The 16,189-nt window shown below is 31.9% G+C and overlaps 1 protein-coding gene across 1 annotated transcript in view; it reads left to right on the top strand.

Moving 5' to 3' along the window:
• NYAP2 (neuronal tyrosine-phosphorylated phosphoinositide-3-kinase adaptor 2) overlaps positions 1–16,189 on the top strand; it is a 142,857-nt gene that overhangs the window by 72,947 nt on the left and 53,721 nt on the right. Inside the window, exon 4 of the mRNA XM_051990504.1 lies at positions 1,441–1,650. Within this exon, the coding sequence (XP_051846464.1) occupies positions 1,441–1,650 (210 nt within the window). The remainder of the gene's footprint in view (positions 1–1,440; positions 1,651–16,189) is intronic.

Raw genomic sequence — 16,189 nt, 5'->3', positions numbered from 1 at the left:
AGCAAACTCACAGGAAGATGGTCAGAATAAAATTTAAGAACTTATGCAAGGGATAAAAAATCATAGAATACATTAAAAAGTACTATCTAATCTAATTTCTCTATTACATAGGTGAGTTACCTGAGATCCAGAGAGATTATGACTTACTGAGATGATAATAATAATATAATTTTCACTAAATCACCAAGGACTTTGGAAACAGGCATATGGTACTTTATATTACTAACAAACCAAAATTAATTCATAAGAAAATTTCAAGGTAATTTGATTCCTCAGATCTATATTTTTTATTGTATAAAGGAGTTAGGCTGAAATACATTTCCTATACCTCAACAGTATTGGCTACATTTCAAGAAAGAACTGCAATGATTTTCTCCTTAATCCTTTAATTAGCTTACTTACAGAAAAATTCTCCTTTGTCTCCTCTGTGTCCTTTGTGAGACTTTGACACAGACTAACCATCACAGGGACCACGGAACCAAACAAGAGTTACTAATCATCCATATCCATTGACCAGTGGCTATAGAAAACATTGAAAGAGGTCTGGGTATAGATCCATTCCTATACATCTTCCATGGAAACTGCTCCAATCCAACCAATCTTCAAATCATCTTTAAAATATTTGAATGTATGTACTAAATTCTAAGAGCTCCCAATTTTAATAAGTATCTCAACCCCAACACAAATTGTAGCTTTAGACATTTAAACCTCAAATATTTATTTTTTAAATATGTTTTGACTGGATTGATAGGTGGATAGATAGATAGAATGAACATTAATAAAATTTCAGACACTATGTTAAGCCTGATGAAAATATAAGGAAATGAGAAAATCCTTACTTTCAATGACTTTACATTCTAAAGAAAGGAAGACATCCCCCACCAAAGGGAAAAAAAAGGAGGGAGCTAGAAATTGGAGAAGAGTATAACTATTGGGATCAAGGATGCTGACAAGAAGGTATATAAAACCAGGATAATGATTCTAGCCAAGGGTGAAGAGAACATGGTGGAGACACTTATGAGGTAGTGATTGGGCCAGAAACATGAATTGGGATGGTACCATCAGGAGAGTTACATGAAAGTAGATGGTGGAGGGTTTAGGGTAATGTTGCTGGTGAGGAATTAGAAAACATTTTCATGTTAAGAAAAATATCATTTTACTCTAAAGGAAAAATTGTGTTTGTAAAATACTCCATGCTGTATTCACCAAAAAATCAAGTCAGCTGATGTGAGATTCAGCCACATCATTTTCTTACCCAATATTACCCAACTTCCCCTTCATCCTTTATCCCTCAAAAAGCATGATGCTAAAATATGATTTTTATTTTTAGAAAACCATATTCTAAGATTAAGTTATATTTCTATTGATTTTTGATCCTGCTCAGTTTATTTTATGAAAGTACTACTTTATCATGTAATATGAATTCTGTTTCTCCTGTAGAACCAACAGATGAGTTGAAAATAAGAAGCCACAGTACGGAACCACTACCAAAGCTGGAAAACAAAGAGAGAGGTCATCACAGGGCATCTTCCTCTAGAGAGCCAATAAAAGCTCAGGAATGGGATGGAACACCAGGACCACCAGTAACATCAAGTAGACTGGGAAGATCCTCTGTTAGTCCAACCTTGTTAGCAGGAAACAGCAGCTCAGGTAAAATATCTTAACTAATTTGACTTTTTGGAAATTTATTATGTTCTCATGAACTGGTTTCACAAAATGGTAGGTTCAAGGATCAGTCACAAATTACTCAAAATTATTTCAAGAAAGATTAGATTTATCCATTGACATTTCTTCATTGTGCCCACCAGCAGGTGGCGTGAAGAGGAGAAGATAGAATGCAAAATGATAATTCTTTTATTTGAAGGACTCTTTAATCAATGATTCCCCTTTCCTCTGCTAATGCAATTCTCACAATCATCTCTAGCCTATGTTTCTGAGAGATTATATTATTTGTCCATGGTCATAGAGAATATGTATCAGAGATTCAGATTTTCCTTACTCAAAGACCAGGCCTCTATAACCAATAGTCACACTTCTTTTTACAAAGTTATATCTTAGGGCAAAATGAAATCATTGAACTGGCCTATTCAATAAGTTGTCTTACTGGATTTCATTATTATTATTTTAAAATATCTAGTGAAGGACTCTAGCATGGTTTTATAGATCCACTGTGGAGTACATATAGATTATACAGGTAAGGGGCAGGGTTCAATTCTATTAATCAGTGAAATATTTTAATGTGACAAATCATCTACTTAAAAGCTTTCAGAGTCGAAATTTAAGATTGGGAAATAAAATTGTGGTATTTGAGCCTGAGTCCACTGGCTCTGAATTCTTTGTTCTTTCATCATACCACCTTGTTTCCCTTCCATATCTGAGTTCTGTCCAAATCTATATCTATATTTATTTCTATCTATATATGTAACCTTGCCCAATTATAGTTACTCATGTTAAAATGGATATGAAATGACATAAGAGATTAAACATAAGCAAAGTATGACTGTTAGGAATAAAAACAGAATGGAAATGAATAAAAGATAGCAAAAGTATAGTTGTAACCAGGCTCCTGAGATTAACTGAATGTAAAAACTGTGTACTGAATTTGATTCCACATTTCCTGGCAAGTTAAGATAAAGATCTTAAATAACTCACAATTAGATTACCCATTCTCAAATTTAAACTCCTAATGCTTTGTCATATTAAAATATTTAATTGATAACTAGAATTGAACATGAATATAGTTCATATGTATTCTTTGAAGTGATGAAAATAATATACTGGACCCATGTAGAGTTAACAGTGAAAATCAACAATACTTAAGCAAAAACACTCCCTGCTGCTTTCAGGTCTCCTCTCCTTTATGCTGACAAAGCTCTGAAGAAATGATCAGTCTCTTAATATTCTTTTTAGGTGAGATACTCATTTTCATAAGCAATAGACATGAGTTTATTCTGTGATCCCCTTGGCTGTGATAGAAGGTTGAACAGAATGACTCTTCACTCTATTGAAAGATGCTTGGGGAAGTACCCATGCAAGCATCTTTTTTTTGGCTGACAATGCAACTTGAGATATTGCCTTCTTCAATATTTCAAAAAGGTGGTTTTTCTGATGGCCATCTTTCCTTTTGATATCATTGATGGTATCCCTTAGCAGATAGAAAGATGAATTACTGTGCTACTCCAAACCCCCCAAATTTCGAAGCATATACCTTTTGATAAGCTTTTCCTCCTTGGACAAGCATCCAAGTAGCTTTTGCTAGAAACCTTTTTCAGTTTAAAATTTATGAAAGCTGTTATGTCAGAAACATAGTCTTTGAGAACTTAGGGACTCTGCTACTCCAAAACAATGACTGGGAATGGACATCACCTGCAATGGTTACAGCACTAGGATTCAGAAAAAGCTGACTTCAAATCCAGGTTCAGATACTTATTAGCTATGTGATCTGGAGGAGTCACTTAACCTGTTTTCCTTAACACACTGAAGAAAGAAAAGGCAAACCATTCCAACATCTTTACCAAGAGACCCCTATGGAAAAAAATAATTGGTTTGTTATAGTCTACGGGGTCATGAAGAGGTAGACATGACTAAATTACTGAACAACCATCATCCAATTGAATAGGTTGCGTTTTAAAGGACATCTTTATGTATTTGGTAGAAATAAATAGGGATCTTAAAGGAGTCTTAGTAAAATGGGAAAAAAGGGGGATTAAGGGATAGGAGAGGATTTTTATTTTGTTTTTTTCATGAATTAGTTTAAAAATTCAGGTGCCTACTACATGAAAGAAAGGCGTTGTGCTAGACAGTGGAGATTTTAAAATGATTTAAAAAATGCAATTACAGAAATAGGACAACTGAGTAAAAATAAATCCATCGAACTTCAAGTTCAGGGAACTTGGGTTGAGGTATCAATTTGATCCATTTGGTAAGTCATCAACTGAAAAGATGGAAATGGATTAGATAATTTCTAAGTTTCTTTAAGGCATAAAACCCTTTTATTGTATGTAAGTGAAATTGACTTTAATGTCATTTTTTTCATATATGTAAAAACCTGTATACCTCTTTAATGAATTATATTAGTATTAAAGGTAAAAGATAAAGTGATTAAATACATCACTTTTTAGGAGAAAGTTATAAATGCAAATTAGGCTTAAATGTTCAAAAAATGTATTTTACATCATTATTATTTTGTTTTAAATCATTATTTTATAGTCTTTATGTTTTATTTTTAAAAGAAAAAAATTGAATTCCATGGTATTGAATTGAATTTTAGGAACAGAGTTGGGTTAGATTTTTTTGTCATTTATATTTATTTGTAGAAATGCTCTTTCTAGAGAAATATAATAATGTAATTTAATATTTTCAAATAAAAGCAAAATTCCACTGTTGACACAAAGTCCCTAAAGCTTTACTTACAAGTTTTTTATAATAATACAGGACATTGCTTCATGAAAATTTTAAAATCATAGTAATGTGAAAACTTCAAGACTATTGTAATGGCACATTTAGCTCTTGTTTTCATGTATATTTTAAGAAGGTGTAATCCTAGAGAAACTGAGGCAAGACAGAGATTGGTTTTTAATCTTTTAATGTGAAGTTTTAGGCTAGTTCCCCCCACCCCCGGCCCAGATGGGGAGTCATATCCAAAATCATTCCAGCTCCAAGGAGCTGAGGCAGGGAATTTATATAGCATTTTATATAGGTTATCTTTATATAATTCCTTCTTTACTCCCCTGATAATATTACAAGTGGCATAATTCAAATTAATAGGGCATAAATCTTATAATTAGTTAGCCAGTCAACAAAAGCACTGAGTCAAGAGCATATGTGGATGACACTAGAGAGAATTCTAACTCAAAGATGAATGTTGGATTCATATATAGGGATATATATTCATATATAGGGGTATTAAATTTCTTTTAAATTTAAATAGAGCAAAGTCAGATTATGGAAGACCTTGAGATATAAGCAATGTAATGTTTAAAGATAATCAAATTTTATACACACACACACACACACACACACACATATATATGCACAAACACATACACACATGAAATTTGTGTGTGTGATTCACATACAGGTATGTATGTATATATATATACATATATATATACACACACATATATATATATATATACATACACATACTCTATGTGTATGGTGTGAATATCCAAATATAAGCACATATATGCATATCTACCAATACTTTCAATTTACTTTTTTGACCCTTCACTTAATACTTTCATCTCTTGTTTTCCACATCTGCCTCTCAAGATAAAAGCATATCCTTGATGGTAGTAGAATTTTAATTCTATCAGCTGCAGTTCCTTTTTGGGTATGTTTTCCCCAAATTCCCCCTGGTGATAAGCACCCAACTGTCAGTTGACTATCTTAATATGTTATTGAGTATTTCACAGCATTTGGGACTTCAAAAGATATATGTACTGAGGAAGAAATAGAAAAATACAATTACAAATATATTGTCTTAAAGTGGAACAGATTTTCTCCTCCACCACCTAATTTCCTATGGAGAACAGATTCAGTTTAAAAGGTGTTGCTATTAATTTCAATATAGCCTTTGGATGATTTGCCCCCTTGTGGCAGCATGTTGCAACTCAGTTGCTTGGTCTCCTCCGGTAGGAGGAGGAGCTTAAATTTTACTCCTTTGTTCATATTCTGCTAAAATAGTTTTTTCTTTCATTTATAATAGTAATAGTATTAATTTGCCATCAGTCATTCAGAGATTTTGGTTTATTTTGCCTAGCAAGGTTGATGGATTTCTTGGATTCATAGAATCCCAGAATTGAAAGGGAATTCAGCCCACACTTCAAGAATCCTCTCCATAATAAAAGTTTTAAATAGTCATCCCCATTTTGATTAAAGATCTTTTAAAATATACTCTATGTGTGTATGTGTATATACACATATATTATTATCTATGTGTATATTTTCAACTCAAATAACATTCATATACCAAATAAAACTGATAAATCTTGTTCCATAGCTGAATATAATAAAGGTTGTACATGAAATTGTAAATCTTTTATAGTTTGTTTCCCTTTTATGTATATGATAAACACAACATAAAACATTCAAAGATATCCTGTTAATATGTAATTCTCTCAAATGTGTTGGCCATCCTGCTTTTCTATTCCATCCTTTTTTTGTTTTTAATGCAATACTACCTCTCAATCTCAATTTTTATATAAAATTAACTTTGGACAAATCTAACTATTAGCATTTCCCCCCCACTTACAATTAAGTGAAAAGCTTCTACCCTTAATTCTAGTTCTAACAAGAACTAGCTATGAACCAAGCTATGAATTGATCTTCAGGCTCAGCCAATGTGTACCATGTGCAAAGTTAGATCTTGATAATTTGAGAACAAAATTGGAATCCTCCCATCTCTCAAGGAATTTCACTGGCTGAATAATTCTAATTTCTCTCCTACAAGATAAGTAATCTGATTTATATCTATATATCCATATATGGAATTATATATTATAAAGACAGTACTTTCCAAATATTAAACTTCTATATAAATACTATTATTTAAATTAATATAATAAATAATGAAACCTGTTCTTAAAGCTACATATTAACTCTTTCTCCAAATGATCTTCTTAAGACATGTCGCAATGATCTCAAGATTTTTCACTATCTTAATTAGCCCCTCCAAAAAAATAATCTCCAGTTTATTGATGTCTTTTTTTCTTAGCTCTAAATGAAGCCTTCACCATTTTTCACAAAGTTTTCAGAATTTGCCTTCCCTAGGCTATCATTACTTAAAAGAAAAAACTAATTGTTTCATACCTTGGAATCTAAAAAAACATAAAGCTGAAGACAATCTGATATAACCTACTTTTCTCTTTAGTTCTAAGGCAGTGATTATTTGGTTCATCAGGAAACATTTTCTGCACTTTGCTGTTGGGTTCTGCTATCAACCTTTATCCTCATTTCAAAGAACAATCAAAAGTGTAAAACTTTATTATTTTGAATCAGTTATTATAAAATAGTAAATTATTCATTTTCCTAATTTCCTCACCCCCCCCCTTTTTTCTGCATGTGAATTTATATAACAGGGACAAATATAATTATATCAGTTAAGTCATATATTTATTTCAATATTCTGGACAAAAGCTATATAAATGAAAATACTGAAGGAAAAAAGTAAAGTCAAATTGCTCATTCATTCAACAAATGGATTCATTAAACATCTACACTGTATAAAGAACTATCCTAAGCCCCATGAACAATACAAAGATGATTAAGACATGGTTCCTTTCTAACATCTGAAAACTTGCAAAGTAGTTGTACCAGTTCTAGTAGTTAATAAAGTTGAGAAAATTGAGATAATTATAATTACATATACATAAAACAAATATTTCTTACATCTATAATACACTTCATGTTCTACTTAATCTAGGGTTCAAAGAATTTTCAAGCAAATACTTTCATCTCATCCTCATGTTCTACTTAATCTAGGGTTCAAAGAATTTTCAAGCAAATACTTTCATCTCATCCTCACAACCACCTTGCAAGGTAGACAGGGTAGATGTAATACCCTGTTTTATAGATAAATGAAATGAGGTTTACTAAATTCCTACAACTATGAGAACTTAGTCTATAATTACAAATAAGTTATGATATCTGATGCTTATACAGTTCATCTTACCAAAACAAATAGTTTTTCCAAGTAACCGATGATTGTTCCCCCTACCTGAGGAGGGCACTCACTTTTTGCTCATTATTGATAAAACTATGTAATGTGTAAGCTCTTTGATTGTCCCTGTTTTACTCTTTACATATCTAGAACTTAGCACAGTGAATTACACATAGTACATGCTTAATATGTGCTTATTGACTTGGTCCACATGGACATTGAACTCATTAGCATGGTTTTTTGCCAACTCAAGTAAATCGCCAAACTTTTCAGGATTTATTATGCAATAAAATACTTCATGTTCCACACTTGGTTGCAAATTTCTTGTACTATAGCAGTATTTTGCTCCTATGTACACAAGGGGAAGTTGTATATGGAAACAGATTTAGAAAAATGTTAAAAGTTCAATTCAAAAAAGGAGAAGGACATGAAATAGAACAATTCTTTCACATTGATGACATCATGTAAGTAATACAACAAAGCAGATTGGGGAAAAAATGAGAGGATAAAAGCAATGCAATAACAAAATTTTCTTTTAGTCTAAATTTCTTGTATGTTTTACCTAGGACATAATTCTGTCACAGGGCCATGTTTAACGCTTGCATTATTATAGATTTTTCAGTCATATCATTTGGGAAGGTTAGATCTAGAAGTTGACAAATAAATAGTGATTTGGAACACTCTTTCATATGAGTAGTAATAGTTTCAATTTCATCATCTGAAAATTGTCTGTTCATATCCTTTGACGATTTATCAATTGGAGAATGGCTTGATTTCTTATAAATTTGAGTCAATTCTCTATATATTTTGGAAATGAGCCCTTTATCAGAACCTTTAACTGTGAAAATGTATTCCCAGTTTGTTGCTTCCCTTCTAATCTTGTTTGCATTAATTTTGTTTGTACAAAGGCTTTTTAATTTGATATAATCAAAATTTTCTATTTTGTGATCAGTAATGATCTCTAGTTCATCTTTGGTCAAAAATTTCTTTCTCCTTCACAAGTCTGAGAGATAAACTATCCTATGTTCCTCTAATTTATTTATAATCTCATTCTTTATGCCTAGATCATGGACCCATTTTGATCTTATCTTGTATACAGTGTTAAGTGTGGGTCCATACCTAATTTCTGCAATACTAATTTACAGTCATCCCAGCAGTTTTTATCAAATAATGAATTCTGGGATAAATGATTTTATTAGCCCCATTTTACATATAAGAAAACTGACTTTCCCAGTATCACATAGCCAGTAAATATCAGAACAGTCTTCCTGGCTCCAAGTCCAAAATTTTATTCATTGCACCCCGGTTTCTAACCAGCTGAGATAAGTCATCATAATTCCCAGTTATTATAAGTTTTATTATTCATTTCATTGTAAACAGATACTTTGTTACTTTGTTTCTCTGAAAATTGCTAGGTATCCTACATCAGGTTGCAGATTCCTTGTGCAATAACTTTATTCAGTTTCTATGTGCTCTAAAGATGATTTCACATTGGAATAGACTTAGAAAAGATTGAAGAAAAGGAAAAAAGGGAGAGGGTAATGGAGCAATGCTTGTAAGAGTTAAAGACAGAGAGACAAAAAGAGTTAATATAGGTATCATAGCAAATTAACTTAGCTGTCCTAAATTTTTATTATCCACAAATTAGAACAAAACCTTTCTAAAGTTGCTGCACATTTTGTTAAATGACAACTACTAACTACATTAGATTCCCCTACTGGTATAAGCAAGAAATACACTTCATGAATTACCTTTACTTTATTATTCTCAGGAGAGCCACTGTTCAACTCTTCTTCTCTACCTCTAATGTCCTCTTTGTTCAGTGTTGCCAAGATTTGCCCATACTGAGTGTTCTTTGAATTCTATGAATTCATTGTTTACTCTAGCCACATGTGACAGAGGCAAAATGAATCCTTCTATCTCACAAATCTGTCAACTCCTGATATTTTTAAAAGGTTCCAACAGCAGAGACACATAGAGTCATAAGATGGGATAAGAAAAATGATAGAATTCAAAACCATTGTTTCTTCATGAATTCTAGAGCACTTATTTTGTATTTCATACCTATCCCTTCTAATAGGGCATTTAACATTTTTCATGTCAGAGATCTCTTTGGCAATCCAGTGAAACCTAGAGAACCTGTCTCAAAAACAAGCTTTTAATGTATAATATAAAATAAAGGCAACCAATTATATGAAAATACCCTCATCATAATGTCTTTATACACATATATAGCTATATATGTATACACTATGTGATTTTTTTGACATTCATAAATTCCAAATTAAGAATATCTATTCTGCATGAATTTAGAAGAACTTATAGAATAATTGGATGGTGATTATTATTATTGTGGCTTGCTCCATTACACCCTAAATTTTTTTCTAAGTGAGATCAACTGTTGAAATAAATTCAGTGAAGGACAATTTCATATCCTATCAAGGAGTATTTAGTTTCTGAAGTTCTAAACGAGACTCATATGAATTTTTTTCCTCCTGGAGATAAATCAATGGTAAGAAGTTTGACAAAAACATTCCAGCCCCATGAATGTGAATGTCCTTTCTTTAGTTACTGAAACTTTGAACTTCCTCCAAAATCCATGCTTTTATGTTCAGCAAATCACTCTTACCTTTTAAAAATGTGAAAAAAAATCCTAAATACCGCAGAACCAATAATAACTTTTTAATGTTTACTATGGGAAGGATAAAAAGATTGAGACTAGAAAAATGTAACCCCTAAATAACTCAAAGTCTAGTTCATTTTAGTGAACCCCAGAGTTTCAGATGTCTTTTTTAAACCATGAAAGTTTTTGGCAGAGTTTTCAACAAATAGCAAAATAAATGGATGTGAGTTTTCTTTTTCCTATTGGATTCTTCCCTTCTGCTTTGACTCTTCTGTAGGAGAGGTAAAAATGAGAAAGGTATACAAATAAGAGTAAGTAAGGGTGGAAAAGCAAACTGTTTCAGCCATTCAGCTAACAATCAAGATATTTTAAATGACCATAAGAATTGAAGTTTTCATTCCATATTTTATCTCTGAATGAAAGGATAAAATTTAGTGTTGAAAGAGACCTAAAGAAATATCTAATACGATAGGATAAAGCATTTAAAACTCATAAGATCTTGTAATTCATCTAATCCATCTCCTTTTTATACATAAGAAAAAATGAGCCAAAAGAGATACAGTAATTTATGTACTTTCTCTAGGCAGAGGGTTTATAATTCAAGTACCATGACTGCCAAGATCAGTATTCTTTCCACTAGAAGTAACCAGACCTGTTTACTCTGTAATGTAACTATGATGAGGGAGATGATGTTACTTTCTTACAGTAACAAATATAGTATCAAAGGAAAAGGAAAAAAAAAGATAAGAATGGTATTTGGGACATAAGCTTTGGGACATAATGATTTTAATTAATTTATGCTTATAGAGGGATACAAAAATGAGTATTTTCTACATATCTTTGAAAAATTTTGCTAACATTGACATTTTGGAGTCACAAATGATTCCTAAACAAACAATCAAAAATTAAATACAAATTTACTATGTGTTAGAACATAATAACCAAGCTTAGAAAAAGTAACAGTATCTATTTATCAAAAAACTATGGTTACTTTAAAATACTGTATATTCTACAGATCCATCTAAGCCATCCAACTTGCTTAGGTATCAATATAGCAAATATTTGAAACACATTAAGGCATTTTCCTTACTCTTAAAAACCATTCTTAAAAATTGGGTATAGGAGCATGTATATGGTGCAATAGATAGAGTATCAGTCCTGAAGTCAGGAGGACCTGAGTTCAAATCTGGTCTCAGACACATAAGGCTTCCTAGTTGTGTGACCCTAGACAAGTCTTGGGTATAGTTTCCAAAAAAAAGTGATCAGAACATAAAAAGGGAAAAGAAGAAAAGGGAAAATATCAGACCATTAGAAAGGGAAAGGAAGAAAAAGGGGAAAAAAAGAAATAGGGTTATTGAGGTGATTGGTGGTTTTTAACCAGAGAGACAACAGAAGGAAGAATTAAAAGAAACATAGACAAGCAAAACAGTTTTGAAAGCTTACACTTAAAATTTATATATATATACATATATATATGTATGTATATATATGTATATATATATGTATAAAATAAAAGCAAACTATAAATAATAGAATTGGGCAGGGTTATATGCAATCTCTTTGTTATCCCAAGTATATATGGAAAAAAAATTTAATAAGCTTTCTATGTTTCCAAATGCATACAAAGACTGTACAACATCCACCTTTATGTTACAAATTTTTCTCCCTCTCCCCCTTTAACCTCTCCCATAGACAACCACCAATCTAATATAGATTAAACAAGTAAAATTCTTCCAGATATATTTCTATATTTGCCATTCTGCACAAGAAAAATCAGACCAAAAGGTAAAAGAAAAAAAGAAAAGAAAAGAAATAACAAGAAAAAAATAAAAATACTATGCTTTGATCCACATTCACTCTCCATAGTTCTCTATCTGAAATTCTTTCCATCACTATTTTATTGGGATTGCTTTGAATCACCTTATTGTTGAAAAGAGCCTAGTTTATTACATTTGATCATCACATAAACTTGTTTCTTTGTATAATGTTCTCTTGGTTCTACTGACTCCATTTAGCATCAATTAATGCAATTCTTTCCAGGTTTTTCTCAAATCAACCTGCTTGTCATTTCTTATAGAATTATAATATTGAAAACATTTATTAATATGGATTAAGAATTTACTGGAAGGAATACTTTACCCAGAATTTAAATTAAGTGCTGATGGAATTTTCTTCATTTGAGTAACTCTGGAAAGGATTTTAGATTGGAGTATGTTTTCTTTTCTCTTAGAATTATATATATATATTTTAATATGGCCTTAGTATACTTCCACAATGGTTGAATTTGACTTAGACCTTTTTGATTGCAAATTCTGCATTCATTTGAACACAACACACTATTTTTTTATTTCATATTGAAAATTTGGTCTTTAACAACTGGATAGATCCAGCTTCTTTCAAATCCCTTCCATGTTATCTCAAGTGCTACTTGCTATCTGCCTGGCTCATGTTCAGTGTTTTTGTCAATGTCAAGTACATTTCCCAATATTCAAAGCAACCTTCCTTTGCCTTTCATGTACACTGGAAGCTTGATGGACACTGATTAGAAATTTCCACTAGCACAATTGACTTTGAAACTCACAATACTTCTGTTAGCCTCTGAAAGAGTGCAATAAAAAAGAAGGTGACAAAAGGACCTACCTCATCTGAGTATGATAAATTTCAATTCTTTGATGTTAGATGAAAGCATTGTTTTAGGGAAGGCTAATCTCTCATAACTGAGCACACACTTTGAGTGCACACATGCTCCTTTGCTTTTGCTTATGGAAAGCACAGACAACTTAGAATCAGGTGCAGTAGCAATGAAGGATTTAAAGATTTAATTGTGTGCAGTACTAAATGAGATAATAAAGCATTTCACATTCCGCTTACAGTAAGGATCAAAAATTTTCTGTGCTTATCATTACGGACAAAAGACAAAATTTAATATTCAGAGAAGCACAGTGACCATATACATGAACATTAAATTGTAGCATTAACCAAATATGTCAGCACTAACTGCTTCTTTTTTCCCCTATACTCTTTCTTTGATGATCTAATCATCTCACTTGAATTATACCATCATCTTAATGCACATGATTCTTATCTATTTTTTTATTCTATTTGTCTCATCCTTTTCTCTTTTCTGACCTTCCAGTTTCTCATCTCCAGATGCCTAAAGACATCTAGAAATGGATACTTCCAAACATCTTAAACTTAGTAAATCCAAAATTGAATTCAATATCTTTCTATTGGAAGCATCCTCTCTTCTTAATGTCCTCATTGTTATCAAGTGTTCCATCCAATCACACAGGCTCTGAACCAGGGATCAGTCTCAATTCCTCATACTCACTCTCTGTAACCAGCCAGTTGAGTTCACTTTTTCATCACCTTATTCTGAGATTATTGTAATAGATACAAGTCTATCTCCATTCCAGTCTATCATCTTCAACTAAGGTTTATTCAACTCAGCTGTCAAATTGAGTTTCCAAATACACGAGTTTTATCATGTCAATTCATTTTCAATCAAATCCAGTGGTTCTCTGTTAAGTTTGGAAGATTCTCCATGGATAGAGCAGGTAGCCAAGACTATGTAATTTCTTTTAACTTTATTAAAAGCCACACCCTACTGCTGCTGGTATGATAGAGTTGTATCATGAAACTAAATTGACCTTCCAGAAAGGAATGAGTTGTCATTTCTGTCTTGGGTGATGTGGCGCTGGAGCTTATAGGCTCAGTGTAATCAAAATCAATGCAGTATTGGTATGTCTATTATGTGCTTAGACCCATACCCCAAAGTGCATTTTTAACATAATAGTGTGAAATTAGTGGTTCATGTATTAGGTCTGATGTTTCTACTCCTTTCCATTATCCTCTAGGACCCCAGAAACTTTTTATAGAAACATAACTTTTGAACTGGAAAATACCTTAGAGATCATTGAGTTCAAGCCTATCATTTTACAATTGAGAAAACTAAGACTGAGAGGGATTGTGGGATTTAACCAGTCTTACTTTGTAGGTTTATTAATTCACTTTTTAATCTCAAGTCCACCCAAAAGATACCAGGAAAGTGTCTCTGTATGTGTGCATGTAGATGATGATGATGATGATGACTATTCCAGAACTTTTGAGATTACCCAGAATCTAATAGCTACCACTATAAAAGAATAGAAGGACCTGGACTATGATATTTTGAAGGGCAAAGAGGCTTTAATTACATAAAAAAAAACCTATTGAGCAAAATTAAGTATTATCTTTCAGGGAAAAAGATGAGAATTCAATGAAACAGGTGCATTTCATTTATTTTTGATGGAAAAAAATAGCTAAACAGAAAATTTTATCTTCAAATACAGAACTCAAAAGAAGCATTAAAAGGTTAAAAGTAAAGAGAAAAACTGTGTTTTTAAAGGTTAAAAAGTTTACATCCCTATCTGGTAAGATGATGTGCTTAAAATTGAGAACTTGTCAGGTTATATTATAAGATATAGTATAATTTGACTTTATTGTGAAGATATAAAAAAAAAATTGGGGTGAAAAGGAAATTATACTGGAAGAAGAAGAAAGGGGAGGTAAAATGGGATAAATTACATGAAGAGGCAAAAAAGACCTATTAAAACTGAGGGGAAAAGGAGAGGAGGATAAGTACTATGTAAACCTTAATCTCATCAGACTTGACTCAAAGAGAGAATATCAGAAATATTTAGTTTGATAGAATGACTTGTTTTACTCTATAGGAAAGTAAAAAGGGAAAGGGGAAAAGAAAGGGAAAGGCTAATAGAAAGGAAAACAGAAATAGAATGAAAAGAGAAGAACTGGGAGAAAGGGCAGAGCAGATTAAGGGAGGTGGTGGTCAGAAGCAAAAAAATTGATGAGGAGAGAAAGGGAAAAGGAAAAAGAAAACTATAACTTGGGAAAAATAAAATGAAAGGAAATACAGAGTTAATTTTAACTGTGAATGTGAATGGGATGAATTCTCCCATAAAACAGAAGGTAGCAAATTTGATTAAAAGTCAGAATCTTACAATATATTGTTTACAAGCAACACATTTAAAGCAGAATAATATATGATGACTAAGGGTGGAGTACTTGATCAGTGGAATAGGTTAGGTTCACAGGACAAAATAGTAAATGACTATAGCAATGTGATGTTTGACAAACCCAAAGGCGCCAGCTTTTGGGATAGAACTCACTATTTGACAAAAACTGCTGGAAAAATTAGAAATTAATATGGCAGAAACTAGGCATTGATCCACACCTAATACTATCAAGATAAGGTGGAAATGGGTTCATGATTTAGACATAAAGAGTGATATTATAAGCAAATTAGAAGAATAAAGGAAAGTTTACCTTTCAGATGTGTGGAGAAGAAAGAAATTTGTGGCCAAAGAAGAACTGAAGTTCATTATTGAACACAAAATAAATAAACTTTGAGAATATTAAGTTTAAAAGGTTTTGTACAAACAAAATTAATGAAGACAAGATTAGAAGGGAAGCAATAAATTGGGAAAACATTTTTATTATCAAGGGTTCTAATAAAGAATTCTTCATTTCTAAAATATATAGAGAATTGATTCAAATTTATAAGAATTCAAGCTATTCTCCAATTGATAAATGGTGAAAGGATACGAACAGACAATTTTTAGATGAAGAAATTAAAATCATTTCTAGTCATTTCAAAAAGTCCTTGAAGTCATTATTGATCAAAGAAATGCAAGTTAAAACAACTCTGAAGTACTACTACATACCTCTCAGATTAGCTCAGATGACAGGAAAAGATAATAATAAATTTTGAAGGGGATGTGGAAAAAATGGGACACTAATACATTGTTAGTGGAGTTGTGAACTGATTCAACCATTCTGAAGAGTAATATGGAACTATGCCCAAAGGGCTATCAAATTGTACATATCTTTCGATCCATCAATGT

Source organism: Antechinus flavipes, chromosome 3, assembly GCF_016432865.1.
Source record: "Antechinus flavipes isolate AdamAnt ecotype Samford, QLD, Australia chromosome 3, AdamAnt_v2, whole genome shotgun sequence".
NCBI lineage: Eukaryota > Metazoa > Chordata > Mammalia > Dasyuromorphia > Dasyuridae > Antechinus > Antechinus flavipes.
The sequence above is the reverse complement of the archived record's forward strand: the minus strand, read 5'-3'. Positions and strand labels throughout refer to the sequence as shown.